The 24,134-nt window shown below is 48.0% G+C and overlaps 1 protein-coding gene and 1 long non-coding RNA gene across 3 annotated transcripts in view; one reads left to right on the top strand and one right to left on the bottom strand.

Moving 5' to 3' along the window:
- Positions 1-518: 518 nt before the first annotated feature.
- On the bottom strand, positions 519-2,459 carry LOC116417151. The gene is made up of 3 exons (XR_004227424.2): positions 2,135-2,459; positions 1,070-1,123; positions 519-810 (listed from the first exon to the last, which is right to left on the bottom strand). It is a non-coding gene; the product is annotated as an uncharacterized LOC116417151 (long non-coding RNA).
- A 135-nt stretch (positions 2,460-2,594) lies between these two features.
- Positions 2,595-24,134, top strand: part of LOC100679373 — a 265,016-nt gene continuing 243,476 nt past the window's right edge. For both annotated transcript variants that reach the window (XM_016985406.3, XM_031928699.2), the window contains exon 1: positions 2,595-3,322. In XM_016985406.3, the coding sequence (XP_016840895.1) occupies positions 3,226-3,322 (97 nt within the window). In that variant the 5' untranslated portion in view covers positions 2,595-3,225. The remainder of the gene's footprint in view (positions 3,323-24,134) is intronic.

The following is a 24,134-nucleotide window of genomic DNA, read 5'->3' as shown; positions in this document are numbered from 1 at the left end:
GCATATTTTCAGTTCGTCAAACTCGAAAAATCATTACTCATCGCGGGCAAGGTCTTCTCGCGAGACGGACGCGACGAAAATATAACCTGCACGTTCGCATATATCTACTTGCGAAAACGCCAGTCGCCAAGAGCATTGTTTACACAAGAGTGTCGGGGTATATGCGCAATTAGAAAATATTGTTATAATTCTAGGAGCGAGGCTATGGCGAGAATAGACGCCGAGGTCGCCGGGATAAAAATATACGTGCTCGGTATTTTTAACAGAGTGAGAGAGCTAAAAAGCCGTTGAAAAAAATTATACGTATACGAAGAACAGTATGTGTACAGACATAAAGAGCTTAATTTGCGGCGCAGACAAAGGCACTTGGCGAATTTCGTCATGATTTCGTCACGAGGCGCGATCGACTCATAAGTTGAAATTCAAACGACTTGAGCAGTCGCCAAGCGAGCGCGGAGCATCCTCGAGAACACGATCCGTCCATTGAATGTCGCGCAGAGAGACGTTACAATGCCTCGGCATAAATTAAATCAACGTGTCTCAACTCGCGCCATTTTAATTGGCTCATCTCGTCAAGCTCTTGTGAGCCGTTTCGCCGAAGCCCTCGGCCCCGATGTCCACTTAAAGCGATATTTTTATCTTCGCGCCATCGGACGCGCCATTCGCTTTCTGGATCGTGGGATTGAATTTGTTATTCCGCCGGGGGATGTCCCTTATTTTCGTCGACGGCTTTTTTTGGTTTTTGGCGAGGTTGAATTCGATGCTTCGTCGGCCAGGTGAAATTCTTTACACTTTGTACGGGTGGTGAGCCTGTTGAGATAGGGTTGATAAAGTTTAATAAAACTGAATTAGACAAGCCTGTGTGTGGACCAGGTGTGCGTGGCAAAATTAACATCGCAAAAATTAAATAATTGTCAAAAACGAGATAAACGAAAAAGTCGGCAGACTCGCCAGGCGGAGCGACTTCAAACGCCCGCGAGCCACTTGCAAACAAATTAAATAAAAAAAATTTTCATCAAAATAATATGAACGCAGTCAATTTCATAAAATAAGTTTAAAAAAAAATAACCTCAATTCACTCAGCAGTCGCATCAGAGAAGCATTCAGCGCGCCGCAGCAGTCTCTGAAAGAAAGGAAAAAAGCCAAGCGTTACATTTTATCATCCACAGCTTCTCTCTCCATTGCTCTGCGCACTTTACCGCGAATCCATGCACGCACACCCTCGCGTTCACGAGGTGCTTCGCTCTCTCTCTCTCTCGCGGGCTCGCGATCGATCGAGGCGCGCGAGAGAAAGAGAGAAAGCTAACCTATACACACACACACACACACAGAGAGAGAGAGCCCGCTGCACACATCCCCCTTTGAGCCCAGTGCGCATGATACACGCAGGAAGTAGCTCGACGACTTCGTTCCCTTAGTAGCATTCCGAAGACTCGGAAGGATGGACCGAGAGAAAGCTTCGCTACTCCTACCATCGCTCTTCTCTGGCCCTCCGCTTTTCTCTTTTCCCTGCGCAGCCTCGCTGCATCTCTCTCTCTCTCTCTCTCTCTCAGTTATTCCTCACCGTCCGAGCTCGCGGCGTCGCATTTTCTTTTTATCTAAACATAGCAGGCCGTTTTCGGCGAGAGACAACACTGCACTTTCCCGCGCTTTCGGCCTGCGGCGCATCTGCTATCTTCATTTTTCCGAGCAAGTCCCCCCGCCCCCTCGACGCGCGATGTGGAAGAACGTCGTAGTCTGGCGGCGAGCCATTATCCGCAGTGTATCTCCGCGCGTCGTCCCTCAGCTCATTCTTCTGTCCGCGCGACAGTTTCCCGCTCTCTTTTCTTCTCCCGGCGCCGCCTGCTGCATCATTATCTACAACGTATCCTCGCTCTCTCTTTAGCTTTTTGTGTCCCCGACTTCTCCCTCCTCTGCAGCGACATAACCTCCCTTCTGTTGAGCGCGCGCGCCGCTTGCGTTTTCCCGACTCGTTAAGCTCTGCACATACCTATACACGCGCACACGCACCTTGGCTCCACCAGCGTCTCTCTCGCCCTTGGCTCGTCGTGTTTTTATTGCCCCATTAGTCTCGTCCTCTGCTTTTGATTATGTTACTTTGTGCCTCGCGCGGACATTGTCGCAGGATACTCACTTTGTCGCGTTTCGACGACTCTACTACTCCCTCCGCGCCGCTCTCGAGATCTCGGTCTTGCTTCTCTCTTCCATCGTCGAGGTCACCTTCCTTTTCTCACTCGCCGCTCTGCTCAGTTCCTCTCCTGCATGGCTACCGTCCGCGGGGGTAGCTATAGCGCCAGTGTCAAATCCAACGCGTATAGATATAGACATAGCGCGCGCGCGCGTATGTAACGGTCGCGGGTTCGAACAGGAAGACACCTATATATGCATACAGTGCGCGGTTTCGCCGCGAGGGGAGGGAGAGAGAGAGTCGAGCGCGCGACAGTAGAGAGCTGCCGTGTGACGTAGGGGTCAGACCGCGAGTGAGAGAGAGAGAGAGAGAAAGAGAGAGCGACTTAGAAACGCAGGCGCAGTGACGTTCGCGAGACGTCGTCAAGAAAGAGAGAGAGAGAGAGAAAGAGAGAAGCACATGGCCCCCTGGAGAAGAGACGATTTCGCGACTTTCTTCGTCCCCGAGAGAGTATTGCCGCCGCTGCTCTCTGTGCGCGCGAGTGACTTCCATAACCTCGAACCGCGCGCGCCATCAGTGCCTTCGACGCCCGTGTTTTTGTTCGCGAGCTGTGAAAACAAACGAACTCGGACTTTATTGACTGGACCTGTGCTCTCGTGTAGTGCTGACGTTTATACGCGCGCGGCGGTGCGGATATCATCGACGCAGAGGAGAGAAAAATAAACAACGCGCTGCCGCGATACGATCTCTCTTTCTCTCTCACTCTCAGCGCGCGCGTTCATCAAGTGGTTTTATCTTTGTGTGCGTGCAGGACGATACCCGCCGTTTCCGCGAATCCCGTTCTTGGGCTCGTGTGCACATCGGACTACAGGGGAGCAGTGTGCGTGGCGTCGCGAGCTGTCAAAAACTTTTTCGCCTGACAGTTAAGTACGCGTTCTAGAAGCGCCGGGAGGAATCGCGGAAGGAGACGACGAGCGCGGATATAGCAATGGCGAGTGAGGCAGAGCCGCGGGAGCGCTTTGGAGGTTATGTGCCGCCCGCGAGCGGCATCGCGGACGCGTATATCAGTGCGGGAGTGATTCGTCTCGTCGACGAGGATGATAATCGGACAGCAGCAGATATCCTGCTCGAGTGCCATCACGTTAACGCAGGGAGAGGATGACGCGGTGGCAGGCGGCCATCGCAGCGACAACGGTGAGTGTTTTACTCGTGCGAGAGAGGAAAGTATCGATGCCGCGACGTAGGTGCAGGCGCTTTTTGTTTTCTTTTTTCTGCAACTGGCTTCGCGTAATCGTGTCCCCCGAGTGGGCGATCAGTTTCAAGAGCCTTGGAGTAGGATTGTAAGTTGGTTCCAAGGATGTCTTGCGCTTTTATTTTCGTTTGCTTTTATCGCGTGCCGCGTGTAGTGCCTTCACGCTGGATGTGTAGAAGCGACGTTTTATCTCAAGTACGGAGGTTTGCGTGTGTTTCGAGGTGCGGTAAGAACGTGTTCTTGTGACGTCGCAAAAAAAAAATACGGAAATCAGCGCTGTTGAGAGGTTCCGATTACTTATCGCGAACATCGGAGGTTATGGTCGCGTGCTGCGGAGACGTGCGCTCTCTCGAACGTTTACCTATGACGTAGCCGTTGCATTGTTGATTTTACCCGCATAAATTTTTACTTGATTAATTTTCGTATTAAAATGCGTTTTAACAAGTTTTTTATGCTCCTCGTAAATTTCTCCATGCGAACTAGTAAATAATTTCGCGCGTAAAAAGGCGGGATTGACAGTTCTATGCACAATTGTGCTAAAATTAAAGTTTAATACGGCTGTTTAGATTTTTATCGCAATCGTTAAATCAAATTAGGCTTTTATCGCGCTCATTAAATCAGCGTTCTAATCTGTGAATCATAATTACTGTTTAACGCACGTAGTTTAAATATTCAGTAGTCACGCGTATGCGAGAGAGAATACAATGCGAGGAAGCGTGAGAAATACGCTAAATATTTCGCAGGCTCTCGTGTAATGTTATAAAACACTAACCTTGTCACTCGTCGTTACGAGTCCCATTGTCCGATGTACGATATTTTTTTTACTTTCGGGGTTGACTAAAATTATAAACAGACTGTAAGAGTGTAGCCACGTCAATGAACGCAATCTTGTACGTAGAAAATAACGCATGCAATATGATTTTTTTTTATTTTGAACAGCTGTTTTGCAACGTCGCTGCATTTATTCAATTTATTAATTTTCGTAAAATTGGGCATAATTATATTTAGAACTGATTTTGTTAAATTCAAAATTTATGAATTATTTTATCTAATCTGTTTTCGTAAAAAGTCGATAGGTATAGTCATGAAGGAGATTAAATTTTTTTTTAATGTTTACATTTTTTGTGATTGTAGTTACATGGTGATAAGTCTCACGTTTTACTCGTTTAGATAGCCTGGCGCGAATACATTCGTTTACGTGTTTATTTTTATCTCCTTCATTTTTAAAGCCATACAATATTTTCGATAGCGAAATAAGTTGGAGTACTCGTACTTAGTAAACTGAACGATTTAATTTACAATTTGCTATTTTCGACAAAATATAAGATTACAAACTCGTTTAAATATATTGTAAAGAATATATTAAGGAGCTCCGTTGAGCTGTGGACCACAACTAGGTGATTAACCAGGTACGTAAGTAATAATTTTACAAATTAACAATTACGTATCGCGTAATAATATAATATATTTAATATAATAATTCTACTGATCATTTTGATAAATTATTTTAAATTTAAAAAATATTTTCTCGCCCAATTACCCATCCAATCGTAAGATTCTATATCGAACGCCACTAATTCACTAGCATTGCTCAATAAAGTCAGCAAAATCCAGTGGTAATTGAATCAAAATGAGGAGATCTCATCCAGACTCCATCCCAAAAAACGAAAAATGGTCATACAAGCTACTGCTAGCAGCTCGGGGTGGACATTCTCTTTTTCTCTCTCTCTCTCTCTCTCTCTCTCTCTTTCTCCTACGAAAAAAGGCAGCCACCGTAGGGAAGGGAGGTTTTTCCTTGGCTCGTCGAAGGGGCGGGTGGGGGTACAAGTTTCGACTCTCGTTAAACGCGCAAGGATTCACGGGAGGGCGCCGGCAGTCAGCCCCTTTTACGATTTTACGTGTGCCGTCGCACCGAGACGAATCTACGAGCTGTGCCGCAGTCGGGAGTCGGCAGACAGAGACAGACCCAGGGAAGCCTCTGGCTGAGAAAAAGAGACAGAGCGAGACGGGCGTAACTGCCAGACCGGACGGTATACGGCAAACGCCTTTACGTCCAATGAGCGTGACGCTCGGCAGGTTTTACGTGGGGCGTTGCCTGGCGGCCATAATGCCGAGAAACACAGCGAGCGCCCTCATTGGCTGGTTTGCCATTATGGCCGCTGTCGGTAACCTTCTCCGCGCCCCCTACCTAGTCTCCCGCAGCGCGGCAGAGGCTTACGCTGCTTCCCCCCCCCCCCATCACTGCGTCGTTCTCCTCACGCACACAAGCAGAGAGGTTATGTTGGATAGGAACGAACACATGTGCATGGACAGGCTAGGATGGAGAAGCAGTCGCGTACTACGTGGTTCAAAAGCGCGCGCGGGTTCCGTCGGCTGCTAGTAAGAGGCTGCTGGTGAGGTCGGGTTAGGTCTATTATCGCGCGCAGGTGTATACACGCGATGCATACGCTTACGTTGAATGACCTTGCCTACATTGATAATGAGCTCTCTGTTGTTTTAGCCTTTTTGCAGTGCATTTTCAGAATTATTTAAAAAATTTTTTACTCACCGTGACATGAGGCTTTAGTCATAACAAATTCGTATGAAAAAATATTCTTCAAAAAATAATTCATAATGCTACATAAATTTGTCTTTTTTCATTGGTGAAAAAGTGGAAACTCGAGTACTTTTGTTGGTTAAACAAATTAGATCGATAGATTGCATTGTAGTCTGTCTTACCGACAGGGTCAAGGCTTGTAAAGCTGTGCTGCGAAGTTGAGTAGGGGAAGAGGGAGGGGTGACTAGGTAGGGGAACATTTCTCCAGCTCCATGTCTATGTATGCATGTATTGCACAGCAGTGTATTCGATCGAAATTGTGTTTAACATTCGAGACTATCAGTTGCCGTGTACAACGTTCAGACGTTGTGGTTTTTAAAAATTTGAAGCAAATCTAATTGTTTAAAAAATAGTAATCAGTATAGATTTAGATTATCAATTTTTGCTAATAGAGTTTCAACTGATATTATGAACCACCTTTCTTGTGATGCCAGTCGATGCACTTTTTTAAAAGCATTAAATCTTCTCAAAAAATTGTTTTAAATTCAATATCAAGAAATATGGCAAGGCATTTATTCTTAGGCAAGTTGTATGCATTTTTGCAAGTAAACCCAACCTAATCAGAATAGTTTTATTCAGCAAACTCGTTTGAGTGTCTTCGTTCCAAGGGATTTGTATACAAAGTATTCAAATTTTCTCGCTCGACGTAAATTAAAGCAATATTACAGAAGTCCCTCGAAATTGTTTTCGTTTATACGATCCGGCATAAAGCGAACAACAAAAAAATAAAAGTCTCTCGTCGGCGAAATAAACGAGAGACAGCAGCAGCGAGCACAAAGATGTTTGTGTCGTGAAACTGCGGCACTAGTTCCCGTAGCTCAGCGTCCGTCGGACAGTGTGTTTTCTCGCTGCTGCGGGAGAGAGAGAGAGAGAGAGAGAGAGAGAGGCGAGAGAGCTTGAGCAAAGAAGAGAAGAGTTGCTTTCATAGAGGGAAGGAGAGGGAGATACACATTCTACTTCGTTACGGTCGTGGACTCGCTCTCGGCGCCTCTGAATATCCACCTACCCCAACCGCCACCCACCTCTTAGTCACGTGTATGTATATCTGTATACCTATATATACACGAGGATCCCGGACTCGCCGCTGCAGCTCTCGCCTTTGGAAAACTCAATTTCGTTAAAATGCGCTCTTCGTCGTCGACGTCGTCGTCGTCGAGGTATATACCGGGCGGTAAGGAAGTCGGGAGAGTAGGGCGCAAGAGCGAGCGGGCTCCGCTCGGCGTTTCCGCAGTTAGACGACCTTAGCCGAGTCGGATCAACCTCTCTCTCTCTCTTTCTCTCTCTCTCTCTCTCTCTCTCTCTCTCTCTCTCTCGCTCCGTCTCATTCTGGAAGAGCAGAGTGCCGCAGTCCCAGGAGAAGCAGCAGCGGCAGCTGAAGAAGAATAAGATATAGAGCTGCAGCCAGGGAAGATCCGGAAAGCCGGGGGGCGAGAGGGAGAAAGAGAAAAGAGGAAGAAACTTGGAGCGAGAAACTCGCTTACATGCGGGCCGCGGCCGCTCTTTGCTACTGTATATACACCAGCTCCGTATATGTCGCTGGGAGGAGGGGGTGACCTCTTGCGCGCGAGTAGGGTTTTGTCGAAGGAACCATAACTAGAGATACGCGGGAGCACATAGGATGCAAACACATAAAGTCCTCCCTCCATCCAGTCCTTGGACGAGTTCGCCCGCCGCCGCCGCCGACGGCCGAACGACCGAATCAGCCGAAGATGCAACATCAAGCCTCTGCCATCGCCGCGCGCGCACACAGACGTGCACGCGAAAGGCAATTACACACACACACACGTGAGCTCGGGCTTGATGCTGGCTGCCGACGAGGAAAACTTGTAAAAAGTAAGGGATGCGGTTGCAGGCCACAAAGTGGAAAAAGTCGGAGGAGCATAGGGGGGAAGATGAAGGAGTGATAAAAGAAATGAGTCAGGTGGATATATACCTTGCCGGGAAATACATTTTAACAAATAGCTCCGCCGAGCGAGAGCTGCATGTGCGCTTGCGTGAGTCATATATTCCCCAGCGAGAGAGAGAGATAGAGAGAGAGAGAGAGAGAGAGTTATTTATTTTTAGGAGGGATTTCGCGTAACGGAATAAAATGTATGCGCATATTTTATACGTGTACAAACGCTTTCAGCCAAGTGTATTGTGCAGGCGAGCGCGCGCTGTGTTGGTTAAATAATAAATTTTGGATAGATTTTATCGCGGACGTCTTTGTTTCGCGCGAGTTTTGCCAGGTGCAGCGTTTTTAATGCAGCCTATGACTGCTGCACTCTTGTTTGCTCGAAATAAAAAAATGCGACAACATTATTAGACGAAAATCTTGCAGATCGGCAGTAAAAATAACGGACGGACCTCGAGCGCGATAAATTTTCAAACGTCTATTTCGTGTCTCGAAAATTGCTTTAAAGAACTCTTACTTATCGACAGCCCTTGGTAACTGGCATTTATAGGCACCTAACTCTGTAACAGCTTTCTCGTAAGCAAGAGCCGCGAGTGAATTTCTTAATGTTCTCTAAACGTCGTAAATTTTCTTTATTCGACGAAATAAATACTAATCGCTTCGTAAAGTTCTCGACTAAATACCCAGAAGTTTATGTATATATTGATGATAAACAATCACGCGTGTAATAATATGCATACGGGTCATTACATCAGATATCTATCTTGTAACATCTGCGAGTATGTATAAAATGTAATAAAGTTGTAAGACGGTAGTTTTATTCGCGAAGCCCACTCGCGGTTTACGAGCTTGATAATAGCGCACGTATCTCATCCGTTCGAGCTTTTTCTTTTTTAAATAAACATCGAGAAAGAAAATCACGCAATCTTTGAGAAACGTATACAGCATATACTTTTTTCCAATAATTACGAAATCTCATTCGCCGGGGGGTAAGGCGAGAGAAAAGCACGGGCGGCGTATATAGCCGACATAAAAGGAAACCGAATAACTTTTTATATATAAAAATTTTAAAACTTTATATAGCTCATGACTCGAAGCAGCGCACAGCCGCGACTCGCAAAAAGACCCAAAGAGATCCACAGCAGCGGCGGGAGTGAAGCAAGCCGAGTATAGAGCGAGAGAGCGAGAGAGACCACGTAAAAAGTGGCATACAGCCGGTGGTGGTTCCATATAGCCGTATACGCTGTGGCGTATAGCCTTCTCTCCGCGACGGAGTTGGCTCGCTGAGCCGTCACCTACGGAATCGCGTAAAAACATACATAACCGAACTAAACACACGGGGGACCTCTAGCTCTCGGGCATAGCTGAGGCCCGTAAAAATCCATACACACTCAGACAGTGAAAGCGAGCGAGAGAGAGAGAGAGAGAGAGAGAGAGAGAGAGAGAGAGAGAGAGAGAGAGAGAGAGAGAGAGAGGTGGCATCAGCAGCAGCGCGCCAGGCAGTGCGGTGACACACACGCAGATGCAGCCATTTCGCACATAAGGCACACACGTACACAATAACCCCGTCCGAGGGCTCTCCTCGTCCTCGTCGTCGTGTGGCTGTACAAAGTCGTGGCGCGCGCCGCGCGAGGAATACTTTATACTCATATACTCGCGTGGCCCGTGCGCGTGCAACCGAGAGCCAAGGCATGTATGGCAGTACGTAACGCCGCGCTACTCGCGTATGTAGTACATAAGACGGACGTCGGCCGTGTTCGGGCATCAGTAGTTTCGAGGCCTCGCTTCATTTCCAATCTTCCTTCGCGTCGCGATGATGATATCGTGTGCGTTTGTGACGTCGTTCGCCAGTAGCTCGCCGAGAGCTGTCGCCGGCTGTGCATCCGAATACGCGTGTGTTTATTGGGCGGGTGTAGGAGAGACAGACAGACAGAGAGTGGGTGCGTGTGCGCCGCGAGCGTTAACTGCGTCTGCGCTATGCCGCGCGCCGGAAGTGTGTGCCGTCTGCAGCGGCCCCCGCCGAGAGACCTGCTGACGACTGCTGCATATGCCTGCATTGAGATCGTGCAAGTGTGGGTAGTGGCGCTGGGATTGGCTCGCGCGGATATGTGAGAAGGTTGGTATAGCCCTTGAGTCAATTATCGCTGAATTGTACTTGATCGGCGTGTTTCGACACAGTGTCTTCGGCTGTGATGGATTATTGAATAAGTTGAGCGGCTCTCTTTGTTCCTCGACGATGTTGAGAAACTCTTTTATTCTTTTTTTATTCTTAGCGATCCCTGCGCGGACTTGATCGAGAATTACGCAACGCGTCCAAAAATTCCTCCTATACTATAGAGACAGGTTCGATTCCAGTTTATTTTTATTCGCCGTATCTCTATATACTGCGCTCCCTCGTCCATAGCAGAGGCCCCCCAGCAATAGTACCGTCTTTTAATCGACTACATGCGCCACCGGTAATGAAGATGAAGAAAGGAATTACCTCGGCGCTATAGAAAAACTTTTCTTCGAAATGTTCAGCTATAATCGCGAAATATTCGAAAAAAATTCCGCCAGATTAATCTAGAAAAGTGGCTTATTAAATAAACACGTGTCCATTAGACCCCACTCTTCCTCCTCAAGCCAGCAGCTGATTCGAACGATCCGCACCCCCTTTCTCAGCCAGCGCCGCGAGAGCCAACTACTACGTAGCTCCGCCGGCAGCGGCATGTGTCTTTTATTTGTGCCAAGGCCGTCTCGCGCGAGTAGCAGCAGCGGCAGCAAGAAAAAAAGGAGAACGAGAACTACACAATGGCGTCTCGCACGAGGCGAGCGCAAAGCCTCACTTAATCGCAGCTCCTTGGGCTTCGTATAGACCAGTTCCTTTCTCGGAAATTTACGTCGCGCTAAAGCCTCGCAGGATTAGCCAATTTTCTTGCGGCTATACTCGGCCGGTATAATGAAGCTCCGCGCAGCTATGCGAAGGCGAGATTATTTTTAGAGATTAGCAGCTCGCGGTTGACATCATTGCGATGTGAACTGGATTGATTGGCTAGATTGAGGTCCGGCACTTTGTGCGATTGAAAAACGAAAAAAAGCGCTGATGCAGAGTTTTCTATTTTAAGAATGTATTGCCGTACACGCGAAAATCCAAGGATGCGCCGCGCCATCAGTTGTAAAAGGCGTTCAATTATCCACCTACCTCGAGTCCCACGTGCAGGCGACCCGGTAAAATATTCCCTTTAATTAAAATAAATCGAACCGGAATCGCTTAATCGGTGCACTTACTCGCCGTGCGCTGAAAAATAATACCTTCATGCCCGTGCATAAAAATTGATACATTTTTAGCGACGAGTACGTGAAGATACTGCAACGTGTATACTTACCTACCTCGCTCTTCTCCTTTTTTTCTAAATTAAGCCGCTATCGGGCTCGCCGGTATTTCGAGCGAATTTATGAATATTATACGATATATACAGAGCAGTAAAAGGGGGAAACTCGTTTTTCGATATAAAAACGAAAGAAGTAGCATATATATAAGCGCAATGCGCGCCCTTTGAAAAATATATAAAGTCGCGGAGGGGCGGGGGGAGCTACTGCTCCCGCGAGTTTAAATGATCCTGTAAAAAGGAAAAGACTCGGTCGATGCAGCAGCGGCTCCTGAATTTCCGCGCGCTCAGAAGTCTGTGACGTGACCGAAATCGGGAATCGCGCATTTGCGGAATTTCCGGGGGCCGCCCTGGTATTAGTTTTTCCAGCTCGTCTCTCTGCAGCGCGCGACGAATCGCGAGAGCCAAGTTTTCATTGCGCTCTCGCATGAAATATTTTGACGGCTCCGAAGGCGTGTGTGAATAAACAAAGGAGGAGAGCCCACCCCCTCTGTCCGTGCGGAGAGAGATAAGAAAGAAGCTCGCTGTGTATACGGTATATGCGGGAAGTCTAGTTCGAGCGTCGTCCGCCTTTTATTGCGCGGAGAGGGCGCTAGTAGCTAGCCGACGACGCAAAGTTTATCCGGCGTTGGCACACACATGGAGACGCTTGCATGCATGCATTCATACCGCTCCCCGCCTTTTTCTCTCGCGCGTTTTCCGCTCGAGTCCTGTCTTTTGTCCTCTCGCCGTATATGACTCTAGCTGTGTTTGTGTGTGTGTGTGTGTGTGCATAGACTCGGGGCGTCTCTGTCGACTTGGAATTCCGGTGCACGTCGCGCACATAACTTCCTGGACCCGATGTTTAGTCCCGGCGGAATGTTACACACCGGGGCCAAGACAATACAGCCGCGCCGCGGCACGACGATGCAGACAGTTTGCCGCGAGAATCGCCGAGATAAAACTGGGATATAGGTAGACACTGCAGCGGTGTGCAGCCCAACGAGCTCCTGTTCTCTCTTCCTTGCTCTTTTAAAACGCGGAATTTGGCTCATTTGGCCGTGTATAGAGCGAGGGCTCTTTCGCGGTAGACTTGCCGTTGATTGTGCAGTCTTGCGGTTGAATTTTGTACGTTATTCCGGGCTTCGGTCGGGGAAGCAGTAAAGCCCGGAGTTTATATCGAAAGTATAAAAAATGGAAATCGCGCGGTTTTATCTGCGCGGATGCCGACCTAATAAGCCCCCGCGCGCTAATGGGCCAATATTTATCTAGATGGGAACGCGCCCGCTAGTAATGCGAGTCAACAGGAGATACGATTATTTGCGATTCTTTCCTACAATTATTCAATAACGTGCATTGCACAATCAACATCCAGCTCCTCTCCTGCGCAGATCCTATCAATGAGAGAATCCTCGAACGTCTCCTGCATAAATTTCCCGCCGATTAACATGCGAATCATCCCGTAAACTTCATCGACACTTGCACCACGGGCAAATAAAGTTACGCCGCGATCGGCGCAGTAAATATAGCTTGTCCTAGCAAACAAGCCTCGAATTGGGCGCGAAAAAATCCGCCTATAACCTGTGCAACTTTACAGCTACGCGGGGCTATAGGCAAGCGTGTATACAGCCGTATTCTACAATGCGGGTGCGTATACTCCGCTACGTCACTTTAGTAACGCGATAAATTGCCGATCGTTATATCCGGCGCATATCCGGCGCGCCGCGCGACAATAATTGCCTAGGAATAATCCCCGCGAGGCCGCGAAGTGAACGGGATACGCGTTTTGCAAATATAAGCGATGCAGCGCAGACGCAGCTGCTGCGGCTAAAAAGAATCTAATTTGCGGTAATGCGTCCACCGTGTAATTCACCCCGTTATTTATAGGGCCAATCCCGGGTATTCTCGGCAGCCTTCGAGAGAGCCTCCGCCTTCGTCGCGATGTTTCTCGGGGAGGGAGAGAGATTGAGTAAATTCTCCATTTATCTACCTACAGCTGTACGTATGCGGTATGTGTATAGTGCGAGTCGCCGCCTCCCCCGTGGCGTCTTTCGCATTTCCATTTCTGCCGGACGAGACACTCTCTTCGCTGCGCTTTTACATCGTTTTTCCGAGAGGATTTATTTTATTTTGTCTCAAAATACGATAAGAACAAAGGACTTGTGTAAATTCATTTTCAAAGCACTGATTTCAAGTTATCCGGCGATAATCTAGCAGAGAATAAACGACGATAAATATATTTATAACAAAAATTACAAGCCCAGCTAATTTACCGCTCAAATCCCCGGAATCCACACTTTATCGCGCAAATCAAATCCAAAGGAGAGGAAAAAAGCCCGCATCACCGCAATATCAAGCGTGTCCGGCGCTGGTATTTGTAAAAATTCCAGCTGCAATAAACCGGATTGCTTAGGCTAACTCGGCTCCTCGGCCATTTACCCCCTCCTCCCAAAGCTCTCTCTCTCTTCTATCTCGTCGCTTTCATTCCGTTCATTTTCTCGTCTCGTCGCTCCGCACTTCCTCTCTCTCTCTCTCTCTCTCTCTCTCTCTCTCTCTCTCTCTCTCTCTCGCTCACTCGGACCCTTTTTTTCAACATCGTCTTCGGCCGTCCGTTTTTTTTTCTACTACACGGTCACCCTCGTTCCGTCCGTCCATCCAATTCAGGACAAGTCTGGAAAAGCGCTCCGCTGAGAAACGGCTCGTGTAATCCGAAGGCGAGGTTGCGAAAAAAAAATCGAACCTTTCGAGAGGGACGGCAGCTCGTTACGGTCCATCTGGGAGACCGGACGAAATGCAAAAAAAAACGGGCGAACGAACAACAATCCTTTTTCTTGAGTTTCCTCGCCGACGACGGGTTCTCGCAGTGTGTGTCGGCTTACACGGGGGAGTCGGTTTGAAAAAATTTTTTTTCTGTTTATCCTTGGCACAAAGTCTCGGAACTAGAAGCTAACGGTCGTGTGGTCCTGGGAAGACCATATTTTTTTGTGCTCTTCTCTCTTAAGTAGGTAAACACGACACTTTTAGAAAGTTTTCCCGCTGCAGTCGTGGAGTTGAGAAAATCTGATTTCTATACGTAATCGGGCTGCTCGGGTATCGTGAATTTGAGCTTGACGTATTGCAGGGAACGAAATCCTACGCGTAATTTTTTTTTGTCTACGACTTACAGCAAAAAACACGCTGATCCGATAAAGCTGAATCGATCGAGTGCGCATTTCGATTCTTAATCTTCTTTTATGCACAGGGAAGAAGCGCAATCACGCCCTACATCGTTCTATCCGCGCATACTTTTATCTTATTAAACATCAAATCCACCTTATGAAAGCTTAATCAGTATATTTATTCAAATCGGAGCCGTAAACTTTTACGTCCAATCATAATTCCTGGAAACTTTTCCAACCGTACACCTCTACCCTCTGTATTATAATATTATAGAGCAGCATTAGAAAGTAGCTGAACGAAACTCGAGCCATCCTGCAAAAGGCCAGCCATACTTTTGCTACGCCCCGCAATATCAGCTCTCTTTCTCTTTCGCCCGACAAATCGTCCTTAATCCGCAATCTGTCCGATATCTGCATGAACGCCGGCCGTAGCGCTTGTAACGCTTCCACTTATAAAGTTCGAGCCATTTCCAATTTGGCGCGCTCTCGTACCAGCTGAAAAGCCCGATATTCCATCTCTCTCTACTGTATAAAGGGCCGGCAGCAGCAGAAGCTTAAGTCGCCCGGATGATTCACATTTTCCCGCGCACGTACGTATTATATATCTCCCGGCAGCATATAACGCGTCAGGGGGGAGGGATAAGTCTCGCGCGCGCGATTGGGTCCGGAGTGGAAAAGACCGAGCGAGAGAAGCGTATAAAGACGAGGACGGACGGAAGTTCGGCTTTTCCGCGTTAGCCTTGATTAAACGCCCTATAGCTGTCGGGGATGGCTTCTCCTCTAGCGCAGCTCGCTTTTTCGGAGAGTCGCTTTGCTTAGCTTGGCATCGACCCGGCGTCCATGATTAGATCGACCGGACGGTCTATCCTCTCCCCGCCCCCGCCGAGTGTGTACGTATGAGCGCGTGCATGTGTGGATGTGTGAGAGAAGTCGATCGGCTGTTTGGAAGTAAACACGTGAGAGAGCGGGCAGCCGTGCGCCACATTGTCTCGCGTCACGCGTCTTCCCCTCGGCCGTGTCGTGTGTGCTACGATTGGACAGGCCCTTGAACCGAGTCTTTGCTCACGTACGAGCTGCAGAGCCATTTGCGCCCGGTCTTGACGAGATGGCAAGCAGCGGCTGCTTGGATTATTAGCCGAGTGATGATGATTCGGCCTTTGTCGGCGGCTGATGAGTATTCGATTAGAGATTAATTATTTTTCGGTTTTATTCTCTATATGTTATACATTGTCGAGAGGAATCTATATTTTACGGCTTTGGATGGAATCGTTAAAACTTAGGTTTAGAAGTAAATAAAGTGTTACTACTCTTTGATTGCATCTCTCCGCGCGCGCCTCGCGGTAAAGATATATACTATAATTTTGAAGTTAATGGCCCATATTAGCGAAGCGTTAAAGTCTCCCGTGTTATTTATTGTAAACATAAAACGCCGATATTGTCGTTCCTTACAAATTGACATCGTTAAAGCTTATATAACAAACTTTGAATAACTCACTTCTCGTTTGTCAGAAAGTCTGTGTCGCCGACAAAGCCGATTCGATTGCGATTATTTTCGTCCTCGAAAACAAACAAGAACAGCATTCTATTTCTTCCTCGAGCGAGCGTTCGAACAAAGAGGCGAAATTTTGTAAAAATAAAATCCTGAGAAATTCCGCTGCTCGAGCAAACATTTTCACTCGAGCAACGACAGCCGCGCCGCGTCCATGTGTGTTTTTCGAGCGACACGACGAACGACATACAGGGCGGGGGAACGCATGTGTTTGGCCGCGTATTTTTCTCGCCCTTCCCCCCTCGCACGACGCCGACGCCGACGTCGCGTCAAATGCCAAGTCTGGCTCGCTCGGTTTTTTCCCTCCGCGACGTGAGATCTTCTTCGCCGAAGAGATATAAAAGAATTTGTCTCTGCCGAAAAACAATGTCGCGCACACACGCACGCGAAGCACTCGGCTCCGTGTGCATACACGTACGGGAGCAATTTCTCCGTGTTTTTCTTCTTTTTACGACGTATGCCGCCGCGTTTTGGGACACGTCTTTAATAAATTACGAGAGTGCGCGGCGCCGGTAGACACTCGCTGTGTGTAAGCCCTCCGAGTGAATATTCGCATCGATGAGCTGATCGCGCGGCTAAAGTGTATGGGATTTTTGATTAAAATTGCCGACGCTCGCGCGTAAAAAGCCTGAGTTATATGCGCGCGTTTTGGAATCTCCCGTATAATCCGCGTTCGTAATAAGCGGGCATGATGATCTTCGCGGCGGAACGTCGACAATGTGTAAAAGGAAAAGAAACTCCGATCGATACAGAGTCTGTGGCCGAATATCGAAGAAGAGAAAGAGAGGAGAGAAACTACTTTACTTCGGGGACGAGGATATAGCGCCGAAAAGTTGGACGGTAATGCGGCTGAATAAAGAAAAAGCAAAGGCAAAAGGAGAAAAAATAAGGGAAAAAAGCGCGGCACTGTATAGAGCTTCTGCTGCTCCCCGTCGCCCAGTGTACATAGTTTATGACGAGCAGGCGACATCGCCGCGGCGTCGATTTCCATCCCGTACGTGCTGTTCTTCTCCTTCTCCTTCGCTGCTGCTTCTTCTTCTTTGAGAGAGAAAATATATGAGACGCTGCGACGAACATATATATATATATATATATATATATATATATATATAAATCGAAGACGGGGCAGCCGTCTTAATTAAGTCGAAGAACCTCGACCTTCGCTCTTTACGGGTGGTGTGTGTGCTGCGCGCGGCTTGTGGGGGACATAAACACGCGTGTTTACCGCGTGTTTGTTGCCCGGGCGTAAAAACTACCCGCCGGCGCGCGCTTGTCACCCGCGCATAATATGCTTCTGCTATTCTCGCTGTTTATGCTCGACGCGGCGGATCATGTGCGGAGGTGATCTCGATGAAAGAGGCTTCGATACGCGAACGACTTTTTCCCGGTTTATTGGCTTCGAAGTTCCACTTAATTGAGGCTTCTTTGTACGTGCACAATTTTCTCTCGACGATTTTTCATTTCGCTCCGGAGCAACATTGAATTTATTTGAATAAGAAAGATATAAGTTTTGTTTTATGGGGGAACTAAAAAGATGATTTGAAAAATATTTTCGACTCGATGAAGCTTCAGCGCGATAATCATAAAAGACACGCGCTCGGATGATGAAAGATAGAGAGAGATTGAGAGAAAAAAGGCTTTAATAAGAAACTTCAAAGTAGTTTATGAAACTATCTTATTTAAATTTAAATCTCGAATTTACATAAAGCGGAATCATTCCTCTCGCGCCATTTTCGCGGGCGTGCGCGTATTATACTATGACGAGAGCGAGGAAAAAAGAGATCTCTTCGCTCAAAAGTTTATTAACGTCACGTAATCCTTACAAATGCCTAAATTATGCGAAGACTTTGTCAGTCGATGAAGCGATCGGCAAATCGAAAGGTTCGTCCTCCTCGTGTGAGGTCCTACTCTCCGATTCGCTCTCGCATCGACTAATCTAATATAATCGATAGTTCGGCTCCGGGGGGAAATGAGCTGCTCCGAGCTGGCGCATTTCGCCGCTCAGGTCTTAATTATCGCTGCGCTGCTGCTGCCGCTTCTACGGTATGGGGCTCGTAAATTTCGTAAGCTTGCACGAGAGGAAGGGAGGAGAAACGCAAAACGACTTTTAGTTACAAAGTTTCCGAAAATATCCCCGCGGCGGCGGCTCTCTCACTCACATGGGCGTACATGTTAGTTTTTTGATGGAGGCTGCGCGAGGCGGTGTCAACTTATTGGGATAGCCCGAAATCAGGGGATTCGAGGAAGCGAGGTTGCCATCTTGATTATTTCTGGACTGTTTGCTCTTCTCGGACACAGCTCTGAAAAACGATCGGCTTTTCCTCTTCGCGTGTCGAGAAAAATCCTTCAAAATATTGCACGAGCCAGCCGTAAAATTTGATAGCCGGCGAGTCTTTAACTCGGCGTAAAAAATCTTGATGTACCCCCCGTATTCCTTGATAATTGACTCATCGCTCAACTTTATACACAGCCGGGACTTTATAAAACTTGCGCACACACGGATATATAATTTCCTTTTCATAATATCCGCGCTCCGCGGCGACAAATTAATAATGCGCTCGCGGCGAGGCAAAAAGGGACACTGCAGTGTAATATAAACTCGGCGAAGTGGCTCGAGGGGGGAGACCGCCGGGGGAGGAATTAAAATTCGGCGCCGCAGCCGGAGATCGAGAATTCCGCAGCACAGTCGTGTCAGTTTGAAATAGCGCAAGTGCAGCAGCATCCCCGCGTGTCGCCGTCGTCGTCGCGGTTGAGCCGTGGAGTCTCATTAGGGAGAACGAGCGAGCTGAGTGTAGAGGAGAAACTTGCCGACGGCTCTCGGGGTAGCTCTCTCGCTGATTCGGCGCGGAGACATGAAAAGTTGGAAGTTGCGAAATTGTAGGAATTTCGAGTGCGCTCTCGCTAGCTCGCTGGGATGGAGTCTTCGCGCGCAGTCCGCACGAGCACTTAGAAGCCGGGAATTTCGTTCTAAAAACTCCGTGGAATTAGCCTTAGAGAGCCCGGGCTTGTAAAGTGCAGGAAAATTTTATTCTTCCTCCTCGCCGGGGATGTATTCCGCCCGTGGATGAAATTTGCCCCCGGGCGAATTTCCTCTCTTCCTACCAACCTCCTACTCCGCTGCCCCAAGCCTTTTGGCTCGCGGGAATGCATTTTATTTTTAACTTTTACGAACTCGCCGCCAGCCAGAGCTTATACTCTGTGTGTATAAAGTTTCAGTTAAAAAGCGCTCGCATTAATTTGAGTAATTTGACGCTTCTTCGCGCTCGGCTGCGGGCAACATTGGACGCGATGCAGCGTCGCGCAAAATAACTCCGTATTGTTCTATATTATACTGCCGGAGTTTCGAGCTTGCAATTCGGTTTCTTACTTCTACTGTTTCAATGAATGGTTAGAATATTTATAAAACGTTACTTTATTCCATTGATCTTCGCCGTTCATAACGAGCGTACAACGTTTTTCACTTCTCATACAAATCACAGCATCGAAGAAATCCCGATAAAAAATCTTAATTAAGCCATACATTACACACAATGTACATATCTTTCGGCATAAACAGATCCGGCGCATAAATTATTCATCGCGCGCTTAAAAAAAAGGATTAAAACACTCGCATTTGCATGAGGAATCGCATAAAAGCGGCTAGCAAAAAGGCACGAGTAATACACTCACACACAGAGACACTCCGACGTAGAAAAATATAATATATATCCCCGGCGCTCTCACGTTCTCAAGACATTGGCTCTCGGCGCGACCGCGATACGAGACGTTTCCGCGAAATGTCGTCCGACTAGGAATTGCTCTTTGCGTCTCGGATAAATCGAAATGAACGCGCATCGGAGTTCCACTTGCTGATACTATGTATTCAGACGGTTCGCGAGACCATCGCCGGGACAGTTTCGTCGCGTTTTACAGCCGACTTCTTTGCCGTCGCTCGCTGCCACGCGGCCAACTCTCCTCAGCTGGAAAATCTCTAAATCCGCCGTCCCCTCTTGACGCTCTGCCAAAAAAGGAGTCGAATCTGGGCTGAAAGTCGTCGTCGACTGGACCTGTAATGAATACATTTGGGTTAGTTCCGCGGTGAAGCTAAAACGAAGAAACGATGATTCGTAGATTTCGAAAAGATATGGAATACTCGATTTCGCGGAGCGATCGCGATCATTGTCGGCGGCGAAATTCAATCAGAGAAGAAACGTCGCGGTTATGGGAATTTAAAAAATATCCAGTGTGGCGTCCAAAAAGTTTCTCCCGCGCGACCCTTAATAAGAGAGGAGAACAAAAGTTACAGATCCATAAACTAGCGCGCGGGCGTATAAACACGAGTCAGCGATTTCGAGTCGGAGGCGAACTTTTTAATACATTCGTTTGAAAACACCTTAAAACCCGCGGAGCGTGAAAGCAATTTTTCCAGTCGGGCTAAGAAGATCAGGAACTCTAAGCCTTATTAATACTAAAAGCGAAAAGGCACGCGCGCCTTCTTATCTCGGATATGTACGTAGGCAAAAATATAAGAAGATGACTGAAAAAATTGACTCCATAAGCCGTCCGTGAAACGTAAAAAGGAAGGAGTATAGACTCTCGTGGAAAAACTGCCATCGGGGTATACTGGCGGAAAAAATAACCGTCCGGATCGTCGATGACGAGTAGCTCTCTCGGCGAGCGGGATCGCGACGGAAAAGCGGCGAAAAAAGGTAGGAGAAATGTTAGATTGGCCGGAGCGGAAGAGAGACGAGGACGTGTGTGTATATATATACAGTGGGAAAAGGGTCGAGTTGTAGGGAATGAGGTCGATTCTCGAGCGAGGTCACGTATCTCGTAGCCAATCTAATACACTCCGCGCGGAGGAAGGAAGAAGACGCGAGCGTAGTAGTAGCTGCCGCTGGAAAGCGGGATTGGACGAGAGGAATCCTGCAGCGAAGGAAAAGAGAGAGATTCTACCTCGTCAGAGTCGAGAGAACAATACCGAGCAAAATGAAAGGAGAGCAAGACGTAGCCGGTCACGGGAGACGTTACAATTTTGTGGATCGTTGCCCTCTAATAGAAACCATCATAAACTCGCGGTACGCCGGCGGAGAGAAAGAGCGACGTCGAGGCAAACGGAAGACACAACGAACTTCATAAAGTCAAAGCGTCGCTGCTACTGCTCGCGATGCGTGACTCGCCCGCTCGCCGTCCGTCGGACAGTTTCATTCGCCCGGCGTATCTATACCGCTCGCTCTTTTTTAGGAGCCCCGAGCTCCGCGGCTGCAATTGGATAAGCAAAAATGTTGCCGAACGAAACTGCCCGGAAGCTGCGCGAGCGCGGCTCGGGAAAGGAATTTTCTTGCGAAATTTCCGCTGGAGATACACCGCGCGCGCGAGTATACACCCGTAGCTTTTCGTTCAATACCCGTGATGAAAGTGCAGCAGGAGAGAGAGAGAGAGAGAGAGAGAGAGGGATGTTGCGCGTTCGAGTTGGAAAATTGAGAGGTGGATTCGCTGAGCGAGCGAGTCGGAATGTACTTTTACGGGGATAAGTTGTATTCGCTCGCTCTCGCGATGTGTAAACTCGCTCCTCTCCCTGTGCGCGGGTATTCTGTTTCGTTATTTGGAATTTTATTTCGTTTTGCACTCACGAATTCGCGCCTGTGCCTCTAGTTTATATTTTCATTAGGGTCGCGAGCCGAGGATAAATTATGGTGTAGGCAGAGTCAGAAAAACGTCGACGCGTTAATGGAGCCGTCATTGACGAAAAAAACTTGCTCTCCATTCGACTAATCTATCGACGCGGAGAAAAACCAGCTGAATCACGTCCTTACACTCGAGTCTCGAAAAAAGCAAACAAAACCCTCTCATTATCGTCCTCTCAGAACGTTGAGACGCGACGGCCCGAGATATTCCTCCTTCAAAGTGCACTCTCCGCGTGCTATCGCTTAAAGCACCGAAGCGCATGAAATCATCTCATTCGAAACCTCAACTTAAATCCTCTCTCTCTCAAAATTCCTCCTCGAGACCGGCGGCGGCGGCGGCGGCGGCGCAATCAGCTACACGCATACATAGATGCGGCTCCTCCCTCGCGCACTAAAATACTCCCAATCTCCTGGAGGCCGCGGAGTGTATACATATACCTATGCGTCAGTCGAATTCCCTTTGGAGAATGTGCAGCGCGGCATCGCGGCCGAAGAATCGAGAGAGAAATCCGGACTGCAATCGCGTGTATAAACGCGTATCCGACGGCGCCGCCATCGTCGTGGCGTCTCTGTATCTCTCTACGCGGCGGCATCATCATGCGCAGCCAGAAGGACGAGAGAGAAAGAGAGATAGCCGAATCTGTCTCCGTCTCTCTCGATCCGAGTGTGCGCGTACGAGTTGCCATGTTCCCCACTTCGGGTCGATATACGTGTGTGTGTGTGTGTGTGTGCGCGTGTGTGTGTGTGTACGTTGATGTATTGAGGAGCGAGTCGCTCCCCTCCAATCGGCGTCGCCGTCTGGGGATTCGTAAGAGGAGCGGGCGTCCCCCACGTCCTATGCGTGTGTCTGGATGAATGTGTGTGGGTTCTCTCTCTACTCCCCGCGTGACTCCATACCATTTTCTTCGTCTTCTTCTTGGGAGATATATAGAGCGAGTTGCTGGCTTTATAATGCGCTTATCTGGCCCGACGCGTCAGCTGATTAACGATAACAGCCCTAGGCACTAGCGCGCTCGCGGGCTTCGATAAAGCGAGCTCTCTTTCTCCCTCGCTCTCGTCAATTAGCGGATAGAGGAGCCTCCGCGCGCGCATTGCTACTCGCGTCTTCTCGAGAGGAGCTTTATGCCGCGAGGACTCATGAAAAATTGATGAAGCCTTCGGCGGATATGATGCCTCGGCGACGACGCCGAACCTGCAGACGCCCAGTCGATGATTAGCGCGAGAGTTGCGTCGTAGGAGGGATAAGTTTCTCTGTATTTTTTTCAGCGGATGCATATGTATATAATGGCACCGGGTCTATCAATAAGAACGGCCTTTTCGCATAGGGATTTGAAAAATTCGAACGCTGGCGGAGACGATGTTGTTATTTTTAAAGAGCAATGCGAGCCGTGGCCGTCGGTCGATACGCGCGCGGGGCTTTTTTGTTGCTCCGCGGCTTGAAATGTAATTTCAATTCGAGATTTTATTGCTCAATTCGTTCGAATGGATTTTAATGTCATAATTTTCGATTTTTGCGTCGCTCGCTTTCCGGTTTCTATTCCTTAAAAATATTTTATGCGAGCGCAATTAAGGCTCCAAGTTGTTTCGCGTGTGTTATCCTGACGTCTTTATAATTGGGGTCGGGCTTTTCGAGTTGGACAAAATATTGACTTCAATTCCGATGGTATGTTTAAAATATGTTTTTACGACGACTCCGATTATTCTAGTATGAAATTTATTATTAAAAATTGTAGAAAGAATCAAATTGTATCTGGAGTCTATACAGCGTTTTCCGTCGCTTCGCGTTCAAGCTTCGATAGGCAGCATGTTCTTACGAAAAAATTTGTTCTAAGGTGTAACCATTTTTTTAAATCGTAGATCCGCAAAATAAGCAGTACACTCTAAGTTACATCAACCTAATTAGACAAAAGTAAGGGTTTTTTTATCAAGCAAACAGCATTAAACGCGGTCACTCGTACGAGAGCTATTGCGAAAGCTCTCAGAAAATTAACAAAGATAACCCGCTCGAATAACTTATCGCGCACTCCAATCACTTGGGAATTTTATAAAATCACGTACTCTTCCACACAAGACTACGCGGAAAATAAAACTCTAACCCGTTCAAACGGTAAAAAGAAAATACTTCGGCCACATCCCGTGAATTTTAAACGTCAAACTGGTTCCCTTCCATCGCTCGGGACGCGAGACGAAGGATTTTTCAAACAACTATATCCCAGCTAGCTTAACCCCGCGCATACGCGCGCACACACACGCGCACGTCTCCAAGGGATTTCACTTGTCGCGCTCAAATGACGTAGGCAGCAATGGCAAAATTATGTTAATGTTCGGGTAACGATGGCTCGGCGAAAACCCTCAGACTCCTGGCGAACATTGTCATCGCGTCGTAGAATCTTAAGTGATTCGCAGGCTCGGGCATCCAGACGTCAACGACGTGGAAATTATCCATTTGCGAACGCGCGCACTCTCTATAGGTATACGCGCACACATACACAGCCGCGAGAGAGAAAGAGCACAGTCCTCGCGCGCACTCTGTTCACGCGCGAC

Source organism: Nasonia vitripennis, chromosome 4 (genome assembly GCF_009193385.2).
Source record: "Nasonia vitripennis strain AsymCx chromosome 4, Nvit_psr_1.1, whole genome shotgun sequence".
Taxonomy (NCBI): domain Eukaryota; kingdom Metazoa; phylum Arthropoda; class Insecta; order Hymenoptera; family Pteromalidae; genus Nasonia; species Nasonia vitripennis.
Note: the sequence above shows the minus strand (reverse complement) of the source record. Positions and strands in the feature narration are given on the sequence as shown.